Below are 25,691 nucleotides of genomic sequence, written 5' to 3'. Positions count from 1 at the left end.
ACCACCCCTCAAACCCGGATATAACCGGTTTAGAACCGGCCTGGAGCTCAGCATCCGCTCTGTTTATCATGCGGGTAGGGTAGATGCTGACAACCACCCCTCAAACCCGGATATAACCGGTTTAGAACCGGACTGGAGCCCAGCACCCGCTCTGTTCATCGCGCCGGTAGTAGTGCGGGCGGTTGTCGGCGAACACGGTCACGGCCGGGAACGGATGCTGCTGGATAAACTTCAGCGTGGCGCGGATCTGGAATGGAGAAATAAACACGTCATGAAAACCGGTGAAAAAACCTTACAAGATTAAAGTCATCTGTGGATTTGAACGATTAACCTGTCGAATCCCACGATATGACGTCACCATAAGCGTTCTGGCTCATATATGAGCCGTGGGAGCTGACAGATTAATGTGTAGTTTAAAAGGATTGAGTTTGGTACTTGATAGTAAGTTTTAATTTGACTGCCGTTGGCGTCATCATTACGAACGAAACCGGTTAACATTTGATAATGACAATATTAAGGGTGGTGTTGATATGACATAATTTCTTGCTGTGTCAACGCAATTTTCTTCTTAGTCTGTGCTAAAATGTATGGGATCCAATCCAATACGTTCTACGACTCTTTTCTTTTCGCGCAGATTCTAAGAAGAAAAATATAACTATAAGATAGAAGGTACCTATTACATTTTTAAGGACGATTTTTTTCATTCCTGCACAATATTATGATGATGCAATGTATTAATTTGAATAAACTCACGTGATGTACGAAATGTGGAGGTTCCACAGCCGGCGTAGTGCTCAAGTGTTGCAGAATGAAGTCGTCCGACTGCTCGAGCCATAAGTCCACCCCGCGGAGTGGGTCGTAGTTGAAAGGCCCGATGCGGAGCATGCCCACTGCGTTGTCGTATATGTCCAACACCTACATAGAAAAGATAAAGTTAATAATAATTAAAATAATTCTACTATAGATAAGACTGAAAGTTTAATTTGTGATAGGTACTAGCTTTTAACACCGACATTTTCTTTCATTAGTCTAATCAATGAGGTTGCGTTTCAACGTCATCAATTCATCATAACATTTAATATTACGTTGTCACCGGTCCTTCCGGAACACAAAACAGTAGTTTATTTCTAAGCATTAATATAAAGTTACCTGAGCGGAATGTGGACCTCCGGTGATAGTCCTCGCTCCTCGTAATGGCAGCTCGGGTCCCTGCAAAATCACAACTTGAGTTCACATCACCAAATTAGCAAGTGAGGTCGATCTCTGACAATAGGGATGATGACACATGTTGAATTTTATAACAAAATGTAGTAAAATAGATAGCAAACGAGCAATTTATCACAATAATGGGGATATTAAAGTAAAATATTGAAAAATTAGAAAATTACAGGACCTGAAAGTTTCAAAATTTAAGTTTTTTATAACCTCCAAAAACGATAAAAGTAAGGGTACCATTCGATTCCTTACATTTCATCCAAAAAAATATTGTATAGCAACTATATACATAAACGCAATATTTCACCGACAAAAACGCAATTTTCTTGTTTTGTCCATACTACAAGATGGGCGATGACGTCACGGCCTCTGGCCGTTTTGTATAGGGCGTTTCGCGAGTGAAGTGCGACTGTTTTTCCATGTATCTGTTTTGTTTTTATTTTAATATTATTATTATAGTTTTTTTATGTAATTCGACATTAAGAGACCTTATACATCTCTAAGTAATTGTATTGTATACGTTAGTTTGATTTGGTAGTTGTAGTTGTATTTAATAATTGTTGATGTATAATTATTATTATTTTGCTTGTATGTAAATTCAATGTTGACGTGTAAAAGTGCCCTTGTGGCCTATTTGCTGAATAAATGTTGAAGTTGAAGTTGAAGTCGGACTTTGACTACAATTTCTGACTTTTGTGTTACTTTAATGCAATGGGTTCCATATAGACATTTGATCCTAAATACAAACCCGATCGATTGATACCATAAAAAAAAATTAGTCATGTAGCCTATTTAGAAGGGCGGCACACAATTCACAAAATTCAAGAAGTAACGTATAGCTTATAAATGTACCTAAATGATTTACATGACACAATTTTTACCTAAGTGGCCGTTGTCATTGTGTTTTTTGGGCTACAAAAAAAACACAAATGTTATGTTTTCGGATTTTTGTAAATAAAAAAATAATTAATGATATTATACTTTTAGTTACATAGCATGTTTTATTCTACATTTCATCAGCTTTCATGGGACACCTCATTTTTCAAATTCGGATAATAACTTGCCGAGTAATTATCTAAAATTTGAAACCCGGGACCGCCATCTTTGTCACGTCACAGTTAACCCCCCCACAGTCTTAGAAAGTGACAAGTCTTTATTTCGTACTCAGTACACTCTACCGAACACAACCATACCACTTGTCAGTAGTATACTGTCCAGTCACATCGATTAGTGTCGGAGGCCCCCTGGCCGCCCTTCTAATTGGTTCTAGTTGGCTTGGAGGATATAATCAAACGGAGACGCCATGTCTGTAATTTTCTGTACAAAACAGTCTGCCGATTTTTGCGGGGGAGGGGAACGTCAGTCCATACATTGTGTATGACCGTTGGCCGCCTATTTTCGACAGAGGGGAAAGCCTGTTAATGGCTACTCCGTTTAGTTGTATCCTCCAAGCTAGTTGGGCACCTCACCTTGTCGGGGAAGGTGGCGGGGAACAGGTCGCCGTGGCGGATGTCGACGCCGACGCCGGTCACCAGCGGCGCCGGCGCGCCGCCGCCGAGCGCCGTGTTCAGCTCGCAGCAGCACGCGAGGGTTAAGTCGATCTCCACGGACAGCCGGTGGAATGATACTGGGAAATTAGTGGTCGATTGTGAATTTTTTACCGACGAAAGAAACGGAGGAGGTTCTCAAGTCGACGCGTATATTTTTTTTTTATGTATGACCACGCATAACTTTTTACAGAGTGGTTCGATTTTGATAATTATTTTTTTATTGGAAAGGGTATACCCCGAAGTTGGTCCCATATAAATTTGGAAAAAAAATCCACCCTTAAGGGTAGGAAAATAGGAAACTAAAAGTGGAAAAATAAAAACTTTTTACAAAAAAAATAAAACCGACTTCAAAAAGGATGAAATAAAATATTATCCTGTTTGAAGTCTATGCGTTACCAACTGATATGTTTGAAGTCGGTGCCAAGCCAAGTAGTAACAATACCAGTCAAAAATAATCAGCTTTATGGCTATAAATCCCATTTTTGACTGGTATTGTTACTACTTGGCTTGGCACCGACTTCAAACATCAGTTGGTAACGCATAGACTTCAAAAAGGATAATATTTTATTTCATCCTTTTTGAAGTCGGTTTTTTTTTTGCTATCTAGTGCAAACACATTGTTAACAATACAATATGTAAAAGATAATTTGGGGAATTATATTGGCATAATAACACGTGATGGTTTGACTCTTTTGTAATTAAAACAGTTGCGTCAAAGTGAAGTGGCTTGACACCCAATAAATTAATTTACTAATTCTAGTGAAAAGGGGTACAAGTCTCGCAGTCTCTGGCATAAAAAATTATGCGTTCCTACTGCAAGGTTCCCATACCTAAATGTAAATTCCATTCTAAGTAAGGCAAAAGATCAGGCAAAAACTCGTCTTCACAAAAACCCGCTTCTTTTTCGATAGTGAAAGTCATTTAAAAAATGGTACAGTAGACTTATGGTTGCCTTATACGTAATCGACAAACAAGTTTAGTGTAGTTTTCTATGTAAGGTATTATTAACTTTAATGAATTAATAAATTCCTTTGAGAATCAGCGCTTCTTCGTTTTAGGAGTGTTCTAATGATTTACGGTGCCTTATAAGGGTGCCGGCGAGTGTTATAATACATATGTATAAGGAAACTGCGATGCTACTTATTAACAAGATTTACGTTAGTTTTTGCCAATTTACCGAAAATATAATCAGCAAATAGGAACGTCGTAAGATCTGTGCGATCTTATTCTTGGGCCACAATTCACTCGGCATGCAAGAGACATGATGAACATGTCAGTTTCATTTCAGCATAGTTGGTTTCAGTGTTACAATTCGACATTTATGTTTTGGAGCGCAGCGTCGTGTTCCGACTAGCATCGATTTATTTTATACCTGAACTTCTTAAGTTCTTCAATATTTTTTTTTGTATTGTATTGTTATGTACATTAGATGTTACATTGTATATATTCAGATCATGACACCCTGTTAGGGCACACAATAGTATTATTATTCTATTCTATTCTAGGCTAGTCTATAAGGCATCATAATAACATATATTCGCATGATAACTAGCTTGTCATGCTGCCAACACCGGCGCAAATATTTCCGTGCGTGGGGTCGCCGATTTCAATCATCGGCTGACCAAACAAATCGTTTATTTTTGTCTTGATTAGTTGTCTATCGTGGCTTTATACAGTTAGCAACATAATTAGTTACGCCGAATATGAGCTTGTAGTTTCCATAAAAGCTGGTTTATGCAATATGGCTTTGTGTTCGATTTAAAAAGAAAGCTGCCCGTGTATATGAATTGCAGATTGGAATTGGAGTTAACCCACGATGTGACAAACATCCACCGATGGTCCTGTTAGCCAGGATAAATTCAACGCCAAGAGCACTTTTCTAGCGTAAGGTCTTTGGGAAGGTATCGTGAGAGTTCCAATGGTAGACACCAGCAACTTACACATCATATTCGCGAACAGATCAGAGTGTCTATGTGGGTCGGTGAAGCCCCTAGTTGCAAGCCCAGTCTGCCCTCAGGGTAGCCGACTGACTATAGACCCTAGCGACCATCTACCCTAAATACTAGTACCCTAATACCCTAAATTCACTTTACCCTGTCTTCGGTATCCATTTTCTGAGACAATTGGCATGTACGTCCCTCGCGACGTCTAACATGATATTGTATGATATTTCGCATTACTTACACATGATATTCGCGAACAGCTCATCCGAGTATCTATGTGGGTCGGTGAAACCTCCAACCAGTTGTAGCTCCAATCTGCCTTCAGGGTAGCCGACTGCTAACTGTTGGACCCTCGCCACCATGGCTGCTGCAGCCTCTGCCGTGCCGGAGCCGTCGAGGTGAGCTAGGGCGACTGCTCCTGATCCTGGATAAAAAAAAAAATTCAGCAGAGTCTAAGAAAATAAAGGAGACTAACAGCCACCGTACCATGCCTCGAGATTTGTCGTTGTTGTAGATGTTTACATTTTAGTTCTTTGCGTATGAAAACTGTCACCCTACTGCCATTTATAATTTCAAAAATAAAATTGGAGTTGCCTGACCGCAGTTGTAGTCACAAAGATGCGTTGTGTGTGTGTGTGTGTTGTGAACCTATATGTGCATAAAGTGACATACAAAACGGTAATATATTCTTGTAGGTACTCTTATCACTTCTAACGCAGTACCTAGGAGATTCCGAGAACTTAATAATTGGTTTCAAAAATTAGATTAGGCAAATTGTTAATTTAAAAAGTGGTATTGTTGATGTAGGAAAGGGAGAAGATACCAAAAAAATGAAATGCTTCTCTAAATAAAAAAAAAAACACATTTCGGAAGCAGAACTTTTTCCTCACCTGAATGCCTCACAACGACTATAATACATGACGTGGCGTCATCTGAACCGATGATGTTCACATTTTCTGAAAACAAATAAAAACAATAATTGTCTTCGACCCATAAAATTAAAGATGAAACACATGAGTGCAATAACATTATTGTCAGATAAGATAAGTATTAACGACGGGCCGTGTTATCTTTTGAATGTTTTTGTGGTGAAGTATGCGTGATCAGAAAATACGTTAGGTATTGTATATTTCCGCGATAGTATTCCGAGATTTCTCAGTTCATCACAAATTAGGTAAATTATGCTTTAAAGATCTGTTTTTGAGACTGGAATCCTAACCTATTTAATGTTCCATTCAAAGTTCCGTTACGACAATTAGATATCTGGCTTCCTAATCCCAAGTTCCTATACTAGGTTCTAACAAATTTACTGTGAGGCAAGCTAATATATACCTAGGTTGTCTACTGTACCTACATATAGGTACATATAAGTTTGTATTTCTTCGGCGTGACCTAGCCCATTTGCATCGCTAGTAGAAGAAGATTAATAGTCCCCTTTCCCGCTGCTACAACGCTGCACCAGCAATGTATTAAGACTAACACTGATTTAAACTTTCACGATTTTTACACATTATTAAATTGTACAACGGGACTTATCGCGTATATCTAAGTTTTTAAGATTTACCTTCGACGTTGAAGATGCTGATGTCAACTTAAGCCAGTCTTCTCCGAGACCACGGGGACAACGCCGTCCTCGAAACGCCGGAGGTAAATCTTAAAAACTTAGATACGCGATTAAGTCCCGTTGTACAATTTAATAATGTAGTAAGACTAAGGTCGGTGCAGTCACAATTCGAATGTCAGCTTAAGTCAGCACTTACTATCGTGCGGCACCACGGCCGCCAGCTCCCGCTGCCCCACGTACAAGAGGCCGGGTGTCCCCACCACCCTGGGGGCCGCCGCGAGCAGCTGCGCGGCCGCGTCCCGGTAGCCGGGGTGCGCGCTCAGCAAGGCGCGCACCGACGTGGGACACTCGTCCGCCAGCACCCCGTTCAGCACCACCACCATGCTGACACTGGAAACAAAAAACGTGGTAAGTATAGGTATTGGCAACGGAGTTGAAACTACGCACAAAAATAAGCCATGTAGGTAATGATAACGGGTTTTTTCGTACCTATACCAAGTTTAACAGCGAGCCTGCAAAGTAGTACCTTTCTACTTCAACCCTCCTACCGAAATATAGTACTAATGTTAAATGGCAAACATCTCTAATATCCAAACGTATTTACGTAAGATAGGAAAAGGGAAACGCGTTTCCCAAATCTGTATGAAATCGTGTGCGCGATATCTCAGGTAGAGGTAACTTATCTGCCGACGCATAATCGCGGTTGGTGCGTTTCAAAACGGCATGTCCACATATTTAATACGACGACATGTCCAAATGTAGATAAATCTAAATCCCCCTGTTAACACACAAAACTGGTATTTAGGTATTATGTTCATCGTAGACAATGACAGCGCCGTCGAGTGACGCTCAGTTCAGTAGGTAGGTAATGTATGCAGGGCGGCGAGGTCGCGCGAGTGACGCGGCTACCACACTCATTTACATCGCCCACACACGATTATTTGGGTTTTAACTGAGTTTTTAGTGAGAATATGTAAGCCCAATGAGGATATACGCGAAAAACTAAGCTTAAATGACGCTGCAATCGTTTAAGGACTCGTAGTTCACGGCAAAGGGGTTGACCGGTCGAATAGAAGTTTTTTACAGACGGCGATGGCATTATAGGTTTAATAATTATTACCTTCGTACGAACAGCGTCAAATTTTTCTTTAAGCTAAATCCCATATAACAAAACTAGAGACAGGAAAACCTATGCTGGTGACATCTATAAAAAACTTTGTCAGTTGCCAACCCCATTAAATTCCCACAAATTTTGCTTGTTATATTAGGTAGGCGTCGTCCGTCGAAAAAAGCGCTGGTGGCCGCCGTAAGAGCGTGCGACTTGCAATCCGGAGGACGCGGGTTCGAACCCCGGCTCGTACCAATACAATGAGTTTTTCGGAACTTATGTACGAAATATCATTTTTTAAATTAAATTAAATTAAATTTATTTAAGACCAACAAAGGATCAATTTCGTTAGTGACACATTTAATCTTACAACTAATGTTAGTAGGTACACACACACAAACTTATTAACTAACATTAACATTTGATATTAATGTAGGCCTAGTTTACCCTCTGGGTTGGAAGGTCAGATGGCAGTCGCTTTCGTAAAAACTAGCGCCCACGCCAATTCTGGGATTAGTTGCCAAGCGGACCCCAGGCTCCCATGAGCCGTGGTAAAATGCCGGGACAACGCGAGGAAGATGATGATTAGGTATTAGTCCGTCTAAGCTGACTGCACCGAATTGGATGTAACAAAATGTGGAGTGTCATATTTTCAAATAAAATTGACGAGATCAGAGCAGTCTAATCATCATCTAACAGCTTATATGACGTCGATCGCCTACAGTAATATGTAAATTGCAATTTTATTGTACGACGCGCGGAAAAAATGTGACATAGGTAATCTTATTTGTAAAACTGCGTGATTCATTTTTGCGCGAATCGCGATATTAGATTAGATCAGATATAGGTAGGTGTTTATTTTTAATGAAAAATGCCATGTATTTTTACTGAAAAAAAAGCACAAATTCACAAAAAGATGTATTGTCTCACAAGTGTATGAAGAAAATACTAAAAACCAACAAATAAGAGTAAAATTAAAATTTAATTTAATTAACTACTTCACACTCGTCTTATTGCACATGACTGTAAGTTTAAGTAAGTACTTAAAAGACCGTCGACCCTTTTAATTTCCAAGCGTATGTACGAGTGGGTATACATGTCGGCGGCAGATCGTAAAATCGGGCATATCGAGATATTCCTAGGCATATCATGAAACGCCGCCATTTCATGATCTGACTAAGATTAACCTAGGCGTATCACGATCTGCCTTATAAAAGAGGCGGCAGATCGGTCAGACCAATGTATTCGTTGATATTCCTAACTTCATACCGGGCGCATCGTAAAATAATTGATGAGATATTCCTAGGCATATCATGAAACGCCGCCATTTCATGATATGACTAAAATTAACTCAGGCATATCACGATCTGTCTTATAAAAGATTCGGCAGATCGATGGGAGCAATGTATTCGTCGAATTCATTCATACCGATCGCATCTTAAAATAATTGCATTTTTTGCCACTGGTGGCGCTGCATTCTGTATGGTCGCTAGGCAGATCATGAAATGCCGGCATTTCACGATCTGCCTAGGAATATCACCCACTGAGGTTTGCACGATATAGCTGATGGTCGCGCTAGGCAGATCATGAAATGCCGGCGTTTCATGATCTGCCTAGGAATATCACCCCTTGAGGTTTGCACGATATGGCTGGTGGTCGCTAGGCAGATCATGAAATGCCGGCGTTTCATGTTCTAGCTGCCTAGGAATATCACCCATTGAGGTTTGCACGATATGGCTGATGGTCGCGCTAGGCACATCATGAAATGCCGGCGTTTCATGATCTACCTAGGAATATCATCCATTGAGGTTTGCACGATATGGCTGGTGGTCGCTAGGCAGATCATGAAATGCCGGCGTGTCATGATCTGCCTAGGAATATCACCCATTGAGGTTTACACGATATGGCTGGTGGTCGCTAGGCAGATCATGAAATGCCGGCGTGTCATGATCTGCCTAGGAATATCACACCTTGAGGTTTGCACGATATGGCTGATGGTCGTGCTAGGCAGATCATGAAATGCCGGCGTTTCATGATATGCCTAGGAATATCACACCCTACTTATTTGATATGCCTGAACGTCGCTAGGCAAATCGTCAAACGTTGATGTTTGAACGATATGGCTGGTAGTCGCTAGTCAGATCATGAAATGGCGGCGTTTCATGATATACCTAGGAATATCTCGATATGGCCGATTTTACGATCTGCCTCCGACATACATATTAGGACTAGGTATAGTCCCCACCCTAGCCCAATGCCTAGACTACACACAATGTTTTCCTTCACCAAAAAGCAGCAGGTATCGCGTAGTCCAGGTTCTTAACTTCTTAGTTCAAAGTTCAGTCTCATCCGGAAAAGCATGAAGTTTAGCATGCATCATGTATCTTAATGTAAGTAAAGGTATTAAAGCCCTTGCTACACGGTCGCCGACAAGCCTTCTAACCGTCTGACCTTGGTCTGTCCTTGATCAGTTTTGGTCAAATTTTGTTGGAAACAACTGTCTACACGGTCCGTCCAAACCAAGGCCACGCGGTCTGAGGGGCTTGTCGGCGACCGTGTAGCAAGGGCTTAAGTCTCCGAATGGGACTAAATTTTTTGAATTAATTAGGGAAAATGGATGATTTTTTGTACTTTTAATCTGAGACACTTAATGGCACGAGCCGAGTCGGGGGTCGAACAACGAATAAGTGACAGCTAAATACTCGCTTTCCATAACGATACCTACACCGCGTAAGACCCCAAAAAAAGAGTCGCTTAAAAGAATGAAAAACAACCTACCTCTTCACACAAACCAACACACAAAGACACAAAGATTGAACGTTCTTGGCAACAATCATTATCACTTTTGACTACGATCTTATTTATAAATAACTTGAGCCTATAACTACAGATAATACACCACTTAATTACGCGATAAAGAAATTAGTAAATTATAGTAATTATTATTGAACTGATACGGTTATAGTTCCAAGTCCACTTTGTAAACATGAGTGGTGTGAGGGATTTTACGCAAATACGTGTTTAGCGGTCACCCGCTAGTGATGCGTGTTATACTCTACTAGTTGGAGAACTGACACTGAGCAAATAAGTGATTTGAGGTGATTTCGACAAATATGAGTGGGTAAATAAAATTAAAATGGTTTTTATTACTTGCCGGTTAGATTAGATTATATTTTTTTATTTCATGATAAGTTTGCTTTAATGTCAAAAAATATGTTTCTGTTCTTATCACGATCGTCAAACATTTCATAATAAATATATAAAATCAATGAATATTCTCTCCCAATAAGGATCGTCATGTATTAAGAAATTCGAACAATTAAATAAATAATAAATTACAATAAGTAGCAACTTCTTTTTACAATCTATACATGAAATATGAATACTTATCTAAGTTAATCATAATTGTTGATATTGAAATTATCGATGTCGGAGTTTCTTTCTTCCTATTATGTATATCCAATATTATGTACTAAACCAGAAGTCCATATATATATGTACCTATATATCGGTTAAACCACCGAACTATGGAGACTATTTTCCATAACAGAGATGCAAAACTGAAACAACGAATATTTTTAACTTCCTCAACATTGCCTGGCATAACAAACTGAGATTCTCTAACAAAAATCTATATTTAATTTCTAATAACGAGGGAAAGGTGACAGTTATAAGGGCCGAATATTATTTAATAAACAACAAAGCTATTTACATTAAGCTATATTTATTTATTTTGCGTCGTGACAGCGGACATGGGAGAGAACAATCTCACACCTGAGGATGCCGAAGACCGGGCAAAGTGGAGAAGACTGAGCAGGAAAGCGGACCCTGGCGCTAGGCCGGGAAAACGCTAGGTTGAAGAAGAAACAACAAAGCTATTTAACTTGAACTACAAGGCATCTCCAAGTAATAAGTAGAATATGACAAGACGAGGTGCCGGAAGAGAGTTTGTCAATCATTAAAATTCATAACTTTACAGAAATTTATCATTCTAACGATACAAATAAGGTTAAAAATAAAGGGGTTTTAAATTACCGCAAAGCACCCAAAATAACCATAAATAGTTATGGTAAAACCACAAAGTAAATAACCATAAACCATTCCGTTTGTACTGGATTGTTTAATGACCATAAATTACGGACCATGGACTATTCATAGCTCAATATTGATCGGAATTAAATTTACTGCCCGTACAAATCCATTGACGTCTTTGCTAAACAATTACTGATAACTAGGTAATTACCAATAATTGTGAAACCTTACATTTATAGGACAATTAAACCCTTAAATAAATATCATTTTATTGTTTTAGATCTGGCACGTTGAGAAGAGACAATGGAAATAATTATATACAGCTATATAAAATATCTACCAACAACAAAATTAAAACAACGCCGGCTTCAAGTGAGTTAGTTGAAACTACGCACGTAAACCGCATTCTTGTCGGTTCATCAGTTTGGGAGTTATTTAATAACACCGTCAACCCTGGTCAAAAATTGTGGAGATAGAAATTAACAAAATTTTTATGATTTGTATATTGTACATATATTATATTCTCTAATCTAATGGAAGTGCGATGTTTTTGACACAAGTAACTTAACACTTAATGGGAGATTCCAGAGTTTTGTGTTTCGTGCATTAAGTATAATTATTTTAAACCAAATGAGTCAAAATAAAATAAAAATAGTCATAACGATGTGTATGTATAGTATCATCACTATCAGGATGTTTGTTAGCCAAGGTAACACGATAAGCGACAATGCCCAAGTAAATATGACTCATATTAACTACTTATCGATTTTCGCGAATACATTGCTCACCTATTAATAAACAAAAATGTTCATGTTCTGTGCAATAACGTGTTTTACTGCTTTGCCTCTACTCGTAGTTAATACCGTTTAACTCAGGCAATTTGTGGTCAGCTACGGACTGGTTGAAGACGTGGCTTCATCAAACGATATTGTGTTATTTGTGTTTGAAGCTCCTTGTTATGGGGCGAAACTTCTTCCATCTAGAAAATCACTGCGCAACTTTTTTACCAATCACCTCACATTACAGTAGACTTAGGTATTTAACAGTTTAAAAAACATTTCACCGTTGGTGGACTTTATGTCTTGGCAATAAGATGTATGAACTGTCAGTTAACAGTCAGTAGTGTGGGTGGACGATGGTATTAAGTACATGGGATTACTGTGTGGTGTTGATATTAGTGCAGCTGCTGAGGCTGCTGATATGTCACTAGATTAGGGTTGCCATACGTCCCGGTTCGCCGGGACATGTCCCGGTTTGAAGCACGGTGTCCCGGCGTCCCGGCCGATAAGGAAATTGTCCCGGTTTAAAAATCATAGTTATTTAGTAGGGGGCTGGACTTGGTAAATAATAATATACCTACATTTCTACGTTTCATATGGCCAAAAATTAATTTAGTTTTATGGTACCTACTTTTACCTAATGTCATACTTCATACTTCGTTTTTTTTAGCATTAGAAATAAGGTAAACAATCTTGATGTGTCTTTTAATTGAAAAACACATTTTAAAAATAAGTTACGGTAAATATGTAACAATTATGAATCTAATACGATCTTTTTTCTACTCCAGCACTTAAATGTGTCAATTAAATGACTGACAGTGATATCTAAAGCAATGTCATTTGAATGATTTGTCTATAGGCTCATAAGATGACTGCTAGCAGTCATCTTATGAGTATAATACAACTGCTTTATTTTTTTTAAAGATACAAGTTCCGATCATCTTGATTGAAAGAGGTATGTTTTCATTTACAATAATAACTCTTTTTTTTTTAAATAATAACTCAATTTTTTTTAAATAATAACTCTTTTTTTTTAATAATAACTCTTTTTGTAATAATAACTTTTTTTTTTTTTTTTTGCTGCAGCTGTCATAGAAAAAGTAATGTATGCAACAGCTCATAATTGGTTCTTAAAATTCTCGGGTCTTTTTTTACAAAACTCGACTACGTCTCGTTTTGTAACTTCGACCCTTGAATTTTAAGAACCCTTATTATATCACTGTTGCATAAACTACTATTATAGTCTTCTGCTTTCATAAGTAATAGTTATTGATTTTTAAAAAGTGTTTTTCAATTAAAAGACATGAACATGTACATGTCAAAATCGCTTACCTTCTTTCAAGTTCTTTCTAATGCTTAAAAAAACGAACTATAGATGATTATGTAAATTATGTTATTTTATAGCTTTTAAAGTCTGTAATGTAGAGCTCGAATTTCACGCTCCCGAGGGCCTAAAATCTCATCAATGGAACTTCGGCCCTCCGAGTAACTCTTGTACATATGACACATATTATTGTTGAGTAACATTTGACGATTGGTTCGTGTTAGAGCGCTGCTTTCTTACAGCTCGACCTTCGGCGTCACTTAATTTTTAACAAATATAAACATTTGTTTCAGAAGCTTGGCATTTGCCTCGCATGAAAGCTCACCGCGCTGGTTATAAGTACGCTTCGGGCTTATTAAGTAATGTGAAGATTTCTGAGCTCGACCTTCAGCCTCACTTTTTACCAAAATTTTTGGTTTGTCTTCCAAATCTCCTCTTCTTCAGCTTAGCCTTTGACCTCGCTGCGCCAAGCTCGGCTTGCGGTCTCGCTTTTTAATACAATGGACATTGGTTGGCGTCTATGCTCTAGCTGAGCTTATCCTGAAGCACGGCTTCGACCTCGCATGAAAGCTCGCCTCACTGGGGAACTTCGGATTTTTAGGCCGGCCCGGCCTTTTTAACACGCTTTCACAATTTTGTCACAAAAAATTTCGCGCTCGCTGCGCTCGCGTTTTTTGCTGGTTGACCCTGTGAATCTACATGATAGCTTGACTAGTCTATGAATAGTCATTTAAACACATGGAAAATTTATCTTCGAAACTACTGTGCTAAAATTTTGAAAAAAAAAACAAAATAGTTCTTTACCTATCGATGACAGGAAAACCTATTAGAAATGTGCAGTCAAGCGTGAGTCGGACTTAATTACTTAGTTTTTGATGCTACCCCTACGGGTTTTTTTATAGACATTTCACTCACGTTTCACATGAAAAAATACATTGTTAAAAATCCCTTAGAACCCTTAGAACGCGAGTCCGACTCGCACTTGGCCGGTTTTCTTTAAGTTTTTATCGTAACGGTACGTCAATTGCTGATATAGACATGTAAAGTGAACTAGGGAATGCAAATCGGTTCTTTTCGGTTATTTTTTGTATGGAAATAATCGGTTATTAACCGAAACCGCGGTTATTTCCATACAAAAAATAACCGATTTGCATTCCCTAAAGTGAACTAGTAAATAACTTCATTTCTTACTTACTATATATTTATTTGTATAGGTACATCATAATTGTATAAAGGAGGCATCTAATATTCTTCTTGGTATCAGCGATTAACAATACGGATATTAATCTATTTTAAATAAAATTAAATATGGATAATTTCTTTTGAAGTGGTGGTGTTTTTTTTTAAGTGAAAACTTCTTTAGCGGCGCTGTGCACTGCACTTTTTGAGGTAGGGAAAAAATGTTAAACTCGCGACAGATCACGTGACCGTAAGACAGTCACGTGACCTGATCGAAAAATTTAAAAGCCATCTAATATAATATTACCCATTCAATTTTATTGCTTACGTTCTAGAAACGTATTTATATCTTAAGATTGCATATTGCAAGTTTAAATAAATTTCGGTATATCTATGCAGTATTACTGCTTTACATATTGATCAGTGATAAATTACCAACTTTAATTACCATTTCGAGCGCAAAAAAAATGTTGTTAGACCTCACAAGTAGCGAGAAATGATGGATTTTATTGCGGTATCAATAGGTTTGATGTTTAATTTGCATTTGGAGATATGGGGAATAAATTAAATACTTGTTTTAGAGGAATACTTTCACATTGCGATGAGTAAAGTACGTTTATACATAGACAGTATGGATATTTGCTTTGGGATTTGCGACGTAGACATGTTCGTTCAGATGCGGGAACTTTATACTTAGGTTAGGTTAGTGTCAAGTATAACCATTTAATAGTGTCGCTAGTTTGTAACAAACCATCGACATAACTAAATCGTGATTCGAATTTTTAAGGTGCATCCGCACCGCTGTTAACTTTAGTGGAGCAACTGTGGAGCAACACTGTGCAACACTCAGTACCTAACTAGGTAAGTTGCCTAATGTTACAGTGTTACACATAAACATCAGAGGGCCTACCGCGAACCACGTTGGACGTGTTGCCTCCCTGTCACACTTACGTACGAATTTACAAGTGCGATAGAGAGGCAACACTTCGAACGTGGTTCGCGGTAGGCCCTCAGTACCGTGTTGTTCCACAAAAGTTAACTGCGGATGCATTTTTTGAAATCAAATGTAAATATGTAATTATGTACTTTTAGAGGTAGGTAGGTAAATATAATATAGTTAGCCGTCTTTCATTGATATTAATTAATGATCTTGGGACCGAATTATCTTTCAGTTTTTCACAGAATACTTAAGTATTAAAAATATCTCCGTTCTTCTTTTACGATGAAGTAAGAAACCTATCCACCTTCCCAGTGATAAACGATCCGCAATAAATTATGTATAATAAAACTAAAAGTTATGCGGTTCTCGGCAAAGCAATAAAGTTTGAGTAATACAGTACTTGTACTGCTCGTACAATATTAGAGGGTAAAGTAAGGAATAGACTAGTAAAAACTTGACTTGTTTTATTAACAGCTAGCTCATGACATGATAACAGTTTTATCAATTTATCGCCATGTACCTATCCCTGCAGTTTTCGTCCCCTTTAATCATTAAACTTAGCAAACCTCTGTTTAATTTGCCACACATGTCTTGTGCAAATCTCAGAATAACGGATAGAGATAAACGACTAGGTATCAATTCTCCAAAGCCAACCTCGTCGATCCTAAAACTACACATTCTCGGCTATACTTCTTAATTTTCCCTTATTGCCTTCTAGGATTTAACACCATATACTTAGGTATAAAATTTTATAGGAAGTTTTTTCTGTATAACGACTCCATTCATCCTCTCTAGGACCAAGCATCATGTAGTTATACTCATTAATTGCAATAAAATAAATGACTGAATACCTACTGTATTGGCACCGAAGGTTGAAGTTCTCAAACGACAAAGCTTTGCCACAAGACTGACAATATGGAATATCGCTACTGATCATTACCAACGCAGTAAGTAATGAAAGCCAATGCCACCTGCGGCTTGGAGTACAACTTTACAAGTCAAATCGTCCTTGGTCCAACGAGGTCTGATTAATGAATGGTGGTAAGAAATTGAGACGCACACGACCCGTAAAAAGTGGGCAGGTGTGGGTCGGACACGAACGGTGGAGGGTTCCGTAACGATGTGTACCGAATAAGTGAGAAATCGTTACTGATGATTGGTAAAGCTGTAGTAATGAAAGCCAATGTACCTACCTAACTTGCGTCTTGAAAGAGTACAACTTTACAAAGTCAAATACACTTTCAGGTTAGGCAAACTACTTATACAAATAGATTTTTGTAAATAACTAGCGTCCATCTATGCTAAGGCTTTACACGTTCCAGGACTTGGTTTTTTAATCGTTACTAAAAAAGATGCGTTCTGTTTCAAAAATAAAACTGTTAAATATAGAACTACTAGCCCTAACCCTATTTACTCATCCCTTTGAAATTCGTTGCAAGAGAAGAATAACAAAAGTGCTGTTTTGACTACAGAACCCTAAAAACGATCATTGCGCCGTGGTGCGCTCTAAAATAACTTGAGTAAACCATTGGAGGCAACAATAGGCTAATTATATGGCTCAAAAATAAATGACCATTACTGGCACACAAACATATGACCATTACTGGATCCATCAATCACTGGCACAAAGTATCAGTGTTTATAAAAAGCGAGTACGAAATTTTGCTTTCAATGTTAAGTAGAGTTTATTGTAAGCGTAGGATATTCAGGACGTGATGGTGTAAGATCTGTTGTAAGGAATCTCTCTACACTTATCATCTGATATTTGACCTTCAGGAACATCAGTCTTGTCTTTCTAGCCTCTGACCAAGTTCTTCTGCTGTTTGAAGTTGGCTCGACCTCGAATCTTTCCATCACTTCCTTGTTTGTCTTACGCGTCTTAAAGAAATACATATTTCATTTATGCATCATTTTGTCACCTTGTCATCATTATGAAAGCTTCTAGCAATCTCATATTATAGTCACTGAAAAGGTACGAAGTGGCACAGAAACAAATGCTCAATCGTACAAAGCGTCATCTCACTAGCATAAGAATACTGTCTTAACGGGGCTGATGTCCCAAATCTCTCAATAGACCGGTGTTTCAAAACGACGCGAGTTTGAATCTCGCTCGAGGCTCCAATTATTAATAGGAAAATGTTACTGGCCTATACCCAGTTGAGTGGTTGAACAGTATAAAGCAAATCATCAGTGAGGCAGACATAGAAAAGAGATCAGTCAGGGAAAATTAAACACATTACTCCTCTTCTCCATCAGTTAATAAAACTACAAATTACCTTAACAATGTATCTTCTTCAAAGCATACACACAATTATCTACTTAAAAATAGAACACTGACACTTCACACCGATCAAGAGGAAAATAAAACTGTTTGCTCTCAAGAACAGCATCCGACTGAGGAACGAGACGTTATCGCGGACAGCGCGAGTTACTAGCCTGTTATTGTTATGATAATGCTTATTATAAATGTTGGAAGCAGCCCCGATAACGCAATGAGCAATTAAGAAATATACCATCGGCGCATATCGTGCCGCAAACAAAGTAGGTATCTGCATAAGTAATTAAAGCGATTATACTAATAAACTTCCTAGAAAATAATTGCGATTATCAATGGGTGTTTTGAAAACACCAGTAGTACCAGTAAATCACTGAATAACTAGTTATGGTGCGCTCGGCTTACGACTCCTCCGAGCAATGTCTATTAGTAGGTACTGATACTATATTTAAAAGTGTAAAACCACTCAACTATAGGCCAGTATTACAACGATGGTCTAAAAGTTCAATTATGTGTATGAATACCATTGCAGTATTCTCCTTGGCGTCATTCGTTAGGTTTGGACCGTACTTTGGAAATTTTGCACATAGTTGAGTGGTTTTACGGTATGTCAACGATTGACTGGGTTTTATAATATCCAAGAAATGTAAGCAATTAACCTACCATGGGTGCATACTGTGTCGACAAACAAGTTGTATGCATAATCAAGACAATTATCCTAATAATCGCACTTCCTAGAACTTATGTAATTGTCAATGGTTGTTTAGAAACCGGGGTTAATTTGACTTGTAATTCATTACAGCATGACATAGCAGATAGGGTTTTGATTGCCTAGGAAATTTCTGGCCATCAGCATTCATTGTTTCGGATTCTAATATTTCTGGCACCATTCTGATTCTATTTGCACTCTTCGAAATTGTCGGGATATCAAATTACAAATTGCAATCTTGTGACCAGTTGTTTTTTTGTGGTGATTAGTGTGTAGGTAAGTAATATAGTGGATATTTTTATCTCAAGCCACCTAAAAGTTAAGAGGTGCTAAACAAATGCAATTTTAATTTGCCTTAAAAAGGTTAAGTTAGGGTGGAAGCCCATAGGCTTTTTCTTGGCCTTCGGGTAGCTGCGCTTTTGAGAAAAAGCTCTTCCCTCGATATTAAATTATAAATATGCTAAATTACTGCACTTATACCCTCGTAGATTACCAGAAACTTTGGGTTTATTATTGACTTTCTAATTTATGGAAATAAACAAAACAAAATTAATTAATATCACGGCTAATTAATTGAACCCTCGTACAAGTTTTCGTACATAATTCCACAATATTTTCAGATTGTTTATGAAATTTCAAAAACAACTGCTTTTGGGTCTCAGGAGGTTACAAAACAACGATGTCAGAGCAACGTGTTTATTTACGACGTAACTACGACGTGTAGTGTTTACGACGCTGCATTCCGCTGCATTGATAAGGCAGTTAAAACAGGGATGAGTGACAAGGGTGTTCCTGTGTTACCCGGTTATCACACCGATGCCGCACTCCGCTCTGATGTGTGATCGAGATGCCGTTTATGGCAACCTTCAATCAACGTGAAGGCTGTCTAAAACATCAGTCCTGATACTGCGGTACCGGTATTGATAAGAGTATAAACCGAAATAAATATCATATGCTAAGGAAAAAATGACCAAAGCCTCCAGTAACCTCAGCCATAGAGAAAAAAATACATAGATTGCTCACTCCATACATCACTTTTAATGCCAAAAAGACTATTAGCATCTGGCATCGAGTAGCGGAACTATCAGTACTGCTACTTGACAATAGATGTAGCACCGACCGGAAAGTCTTATCTCAACAGCATAAGACTTTCCGGTCGGTGCTACATCTATTGTCAAGTAGCAGTACTGATAGTTCCGCTACTCGATGCTAGATATAGACACTGAAATTAATAGTCTAACTGCTGATGTATGGAGTGAGCACTCTTGTCTTACTATATTTCTCTATGCCTCAGCTCAGCTCTCAGTAGTTATAGTTCAAATATGTAGTAGTCTACTTGAAATAACACAAATTAAAATATTTTCATAGAAGTAATTTAATTTGTCCTTAAATAGAGTATTAACAAGGGTGTTGGTGCTTCTCTTACCAAGCGCCGGCGCATACAACGTAAATAATAATTTGACTGTGACAATATTATTACGAGACCCCAATCAATACAGGAATAGTTGGTAAAATAACATTATACAGCTGGCAACATGGTAGCTTTAGCAAGTGGTGGGGACTTTCCGGTATTGGTTACCTTGGATTCCGTTATTGCAATATCCTAATAATTGGCCCGATATTCCGGGATTTGGAAATTCCGGTATTCACGCCCAATTTGGTACAAATCTCAAGATAAATCTGCACGCAATAAATAGGCGCAGTCTCTATCACTTGTCAATTAAACAGATTTGGCGGATTCTATGTATGGTTGTCAATTGACAAGTTCAGCAGATAGGGCGAGATTAGAGGGCTCCCGGTTCGGAGCGATGCCCGGTAAGGTTTGATCTCAGTGATAACATCGGATCTTGATTGTTCATTGTTCAGGCGGCTTTGTTTAGATTACCGGTTAGCTATGTAGATAGGGTTTTTAGCTTTGAACATCAATAAGAAAGCATGAAACTTCGTACGCATGTAAATATTTTTAGGTCCAAAACAAGGGTAACTAGAACACGGCTATAACCGCAAACATCGAAGTTCGCAAATTGCGAGCATCTTTCTCTCTCACTCTAATTACGCGTTAATTGGTGTAAAAGTGAAAGATGCCCGCAATCTGCGAACTTCGGTGTTCGCGCAGGCCCTCTGGTCTCCAAACTCGTTTGTTCCACGTAGCCAATTTTCCCGTAGCATGTTTTCCCAATTTTTTTTAACCGGGGCCCTTTTCTACAAAATTTACAATTACAATCTACAAGTGACAAAATTGTAATGGAAAATTCATACAAATATGTAAATTGTTGTGACAAATCTACAACCACCCATACCACAAAATTTTACATAGGCAAGTGTTATTCTGGAAAATTTGACAAATTTGTAGTGGACATTAAACGTTTGCGTTAAATTTAAACTTTATTGATATTGAGAATAAAGTATAAAATCGTATAAGTTTGCGTAGCATGCGTGGTGAATACAGAAGCCGTCCGGCGGCGCATCAAAGCGTTGCTCTAATTGGACTTAATTGACGGCCGGCGCATGCGCAAGCTTTAGTTCCGAACGAACCGTTGCAGCACGGACGAGTTACACGCTCAGGTGAACCAGGATAAGTGCGCTCTTTGATAGTGCTGTTAAACGTGTTTGTGGTGCAGTTAACTTATGTGGAGCAACTGTGGAGCAACACGGTGCAACAGTAAGTAACTAAGGGAGTTATCTATCTTGGGTGTCTGTGAGAAATGAATGCCTGAGATTCTGTGAGGTGATGGATGCGAGGCCTACATCCGTTAAGGTGTAATTGTCTATGTGATAAGGGACTATAGTGATTTGTAATTGTGTTATTTGTAATTGTTTGTTTGTACCTGATTGTTATTCGTAATAGTTATATGTACCTGCTTGGTATATGTTAATGTTAAGTTTCATGGCGCATTGGATCTGTCTGTAAGATCATGTAAACATATTTCAAATAAAATAAAAAATAAAATAAATAAAAATCTAATGGTACCATAGTGTTGCTCTATAAAAGTTAACTGCGGTGCGGCACCTTTACACGACTGCCCATAAGGGGTCATCCATTAATTACATCACACGTTTATGGGGGGGAGGGGGTCAATAAAATGTGACATGTTGTGACAGAGGGAGGGGGGAGGCACAAACTTTGTGACGTCACTTTTACTTATTTAAAATACTTAATTCGCTGTACAGTTAAATAATACATTTTTGGAAAGATAATCATTTTTATTCGTTTAATTTTCTTTCCTAATCAGTTTTGGTATATAAAATTGCTAATAAGTATTTGTTTTTTCAAAAATATTTTGGTAAAATATTAATAATAGGTGCATTGTACAACCTACTTCATTCGATTTGCAGATTTCGTTGAAAAAATGTGACGTCACACCAGGGGGGAGGGGTTTGCCAAATGTGACCAAGTGTGACAATGAGGGGGGGTCAAAAAACCTAGAAATTCGTGTGATGTAATTAATGGATGACCCCTAAAAGGAGTGTATATATAGTGCAGGGTTCATGTTTGAAAGTTTTCTGAGACTAAATACTTTTTTTGCGTAGAGGTCCCATGGTCACGTTATTTTGGTTCACCCAAAAAGCAGACTCGCTTTCGCGCGGGTATACAATCGTAATATTCGTAACTGGACTGGCTCCTGTTCACTTACTTTTACAAACAAGTTATTTTAAACCTTATATCCAAGGGATATGAACGTAAGTCGTGTGGAAAGTGTTAAATAAGTTAAATGGGTTTACAGCTGTCGGGGTGCAGCGATTTAGCAATTGAGTGTAAACGCGTTAGAGGATTAACTCATTATCGATTTACTAGGTCGCTTGCATTCTGGTACTAAGACTAGACTAGATTAGAGTAATTAAATATTAAACTGCAATGATTATAGTTGAATTCATCCATATTTATAATAACATAAACGTGGTATACCTATTACAAATTGTATGAAATTTTAAGAAGTTACCAGTGACATCGTATTCGCACAACTTAATTATCTTGTTGTTAAAACATATCCCAGCCCAGGCACAATAAGTATATTATGAGATAACTTATACATAGAGTCAATTAATTTCAGTCATTCAATCCAGGTAGATACCAGGATGCGTATTCTGATTATAATAACAGGTTAGAGATCTGGATTTGTTATGGATATATATCTAGATTTGGATCTGTCAGGTTAAAATATTTAAACTTCTTCATCCAGAAAAGTCACTAGGTAATTAGGTATAGACACTGACAGTTCAAATACATAACAAATCCAAATCAAATCATAACCTGTTATAACAATCAGTATACGCTTCCTAGATTCGAGATTAAAGTCAGTAGGAAAAACATGATTGGCATTTCAATTCATGCAATTATTTAACCCTTAAAATCCTCATGAATATATTATGTTCTCGCAATAAATCAAAGCAAACCATAAAGTCGCTCGAAATGGAGCTCAAATTACAAATATTAAATGCACTCGTCCATTGTCTGCACCAAGCGCGTAACTTCTATATATACTCCGCCATTTGTTACTGCATTTATAGCTGCCTCCTCGTGATAGCCTAATAGTCGGTAGACTCACTATAGTCACTATAGTGACCCTGCCTACGAAACAGGAGGTACCAGGTGTGGAATTTTGGATCCCGGTAAGGCCAAAAACTCGAATGCTTTCGCTATAAAAATACTCATAAACGACCAGCCTGGCGGCTGAAAATATGTATTTGCAGATAAGACATTGTCACTTGGAATGACATGACTAATCATGACATTCCTACGTTTGATAACGCCATTCCAGAATCTCTCAAAACACTTGTCAATATTTTACATCATTATTAGCATCGGATTGAAATTATAAAGCTCAAACTCAGTTCTTCTAATTCATCATTTCTTATAACTCATATAAGGCTCGAGTTCCTACATCTTACCAACTCTAAATCACATTGCAGGTCCTTTAATGAACTCCCCACAGCGGAACGTCCATAACTCCTCGCGCCCATTATTGAACAGATTCGTGACAATGGCCGAGGCCAGTTATGGGCACGGCAATAGAACTGCCCGAACGTTGTAAATGTTCGGCTAAACTGATCATCAATTTCGCGCAATTATATTTTCTTTATTAAGTGTGTTTTGACACTATTATTATAACTTAATATGATTTGCACTCATAAGTAAAACAATGCATCAAATCTCTGTAAATAAATGTGGTGTGTGTAAATTATAAGATGTAGGTTTAAATACTAACCTCGTCGGGTTTCTTGAAAAAATATAAGGGGCCTAAGCACACCGCGCTTTTTGATGCATCGTCTACAACTCTACAGCGAGCACACAGCGTCGACAGTGTGTTTTTCATTCTTCAGATCACTTTGTTTCCGTTGCGTGCGTGCGTTTGCATCTAACAACGCGCGCATCACCTGCGCTGCGCGTCTTTTTACGGTGTAGACATCGATACAAACGCGGAAACTTAAGAAAACAAGTGTGGCACATAGCCTCAAGAAACCATTGTCAATCATACAACCAATAAAAGAAGCGATTAGAATTTGCACGTAGGTGTTATTAATTAAAGCTCAATAAAATGTTTATAACAAAACGTGTTACCTCAATAATTCCATACTGAGTCATCATCATCGTGAACTATGATAAAGTGACAAAATAAACTAAAATTTACTTTATAAAGCTAAAAGTCTTATAAGCGTCATATCGTCACTCTCTTCAGATCTTTTGGTGTCAACGAGACTAAATTAAGCGAATCAGAGGCAACTAATTGTAGCACGTGCCCACGTGGGCGGCTCTACGTGAAAATACGTCTTTAGAATAAAAGGACTTAAACGTCAACTATAAACGTTTGTCAAATCTAACATATCGATGATAATCCGTCATTTTGAAATTTCTGCTTGTTAGAAAGACAAAATGTAACAGAGGTTTGTAAGGTTGTAAGGTTGCTAAGCTGTGTGAATAAGGGGGTAATGCTGCAACTATGACCCAAAAGTTCAATGCATAACTAAGTATCATCATTCAGTCCGTTAATTGTGGCGTGGTATAAATAATTCTAAATTAGTCTATTAATAATTCTAAAAAGCATCAAAAGTGCACGCTCCAATACAATGGCGGTAGGAAATTGAGTGCGGATACCAACAGGAAGTCATTATTAACATGCCTTAATGCCTGTATTTTTTGCATCTTTAATTGCGTAATCGTATTAAGAGTGTGACTATTAGGTGTCAGATATGTAAGGTTTAATAAATATGTTTTTATAACACATTAAATAACATTTAGTTTTAACAAAACATAATTAAACATCAGTAAACATTATTACTTAAGTTTGCCCTTAAGATTTTTTTTCGCAATGTTATTAACGATTTGTTTTCATATTAGTATTTAGAATATTCGTTTTTAGAAGTGTATTATCAATAAATTGAGTAATAAAGTTGACAAACATACAGGGTAGAATATTAAATGGGTTAATACTCCGGGCAGCTATGCAGATAAATGGTTAGTACATTTTTCCAAAATAAATGTAAATATTTGCAAAAAAGATAATTAGTAGCTGCCCTTACTAACGCATTTAAAGATTCCAACCTATAGGTACTTTAGAATTTAAATGAATAATACCTAGTTAAGTACCGGAACAATATAGGTAGACGAGAAACCGATGTACCGACCTTTAAAGACGTCACTATAAAGAGATCTTTGAAAGGTTCCTTGTTCAGTTATCGCGGCATCTATTGCGATATAAATGCGCGCCATTATCTCAGCTATCTAATTTAGCAAATTTTCTATTAACCAACTCTCCCACGGCTCATGACAAGGCAAAAGGCAGAATCCTTTAGCGGAAGCGGTGTTCGAACATTACAAATATTGATTCGATATGCGTTAAACTTCAGATTTCAGGGATGAGAAAAAAGACGAATGTACAAAGCGATGATGTCAACCGGAAGTGATTATAGATCTTGCGACCCAATGACGTCTGTGAGTTTTGCCGACTTTGCGAGTCGGTGTGGTAGCTTTCCAGCGCGCGCGCTGCGGGTTTGATACCTGCGCGGTGTAACGTTACAGTTTTTAGACTTTGCGTCTTCTTCCATTTAAAATTCAAATTTAAAAACACAACCTT

The 25,691-nt window shown here is 37.9% G+C and overlaps 1 protein-coding gene across 3 annotated transcripts in view; it reads right to left on the bottom strand.

The window, feature by feature from the left end:
* Positions 1 to 98: 98 nt before the first annotated feature.
* Positions 99 to 25,691, bottom strand: part of LOC134652100 (protein N-terminal asparagine amidohydrolase) — a 63,376-nt gene continuing 37,783 nt past the window's right edge. Inside the window, exons 1-8 of one of the 3 annotated variants that reach the window (XM_063507268.1) lie at positions 17,911 to 18,158; positions 6,469 to 6,662; positions 5,599 to 5,664; positions 4,950 to 5,132; positions 2,685 to 2,842; positions 1,150 to 1,209; positions 754 to 915; positions 99 to 247 (exon numbers count right to left, since the gene is read on the bottom strand). In XM_063507268.1, the coding sequence (XP_063363338.1) occupies positions 122 to 247; positions 754 to 915; positions 1,150 to 1,209; positions 2,685 to 2,842; positions 4,950 to 5,132; positions 5,599 to 5,664; positions 6,469 to 6,655 (942 nt within the window). In that variant the 5' untranslated portion in view covers positions 6,656 to 6,662; positions 17,911 to 18,158 and the 3' untranslated portion in view covers positions 99 to 121. Of the gene's footprint in view, positions 248 to 753; positions 916 to 1,149; positions 1,210 to 2,684; positions 2,843 to 4,949; positions 5,133 to 5,598; positions 5,665 to 6,468; positions 6,663 to 10,158; positions 10,213 to 17,910; positions 18,159 to 25,691 lie in introns of those variants that run through there. The other 2 variants (XM_063507266.1, XM_063507267.1) reach the window with 2 other exon arrangements.

Source organism: Cydia amplana, chromosome 11 (assembly GCF_948474715.1).
Source record: "Cydia amplana chromosome 11, ilCydAmpl1.1, whole genome shotgun sequence".
NCBI lineage: Eukaryota > Metazoa > Arthropoda > Insecta > Lepidoptera > Tortricidae > Cydia > Cydia amplana.
This window is presented reverse-complemented; position numbering and strand designations above follow the sequence as displayed.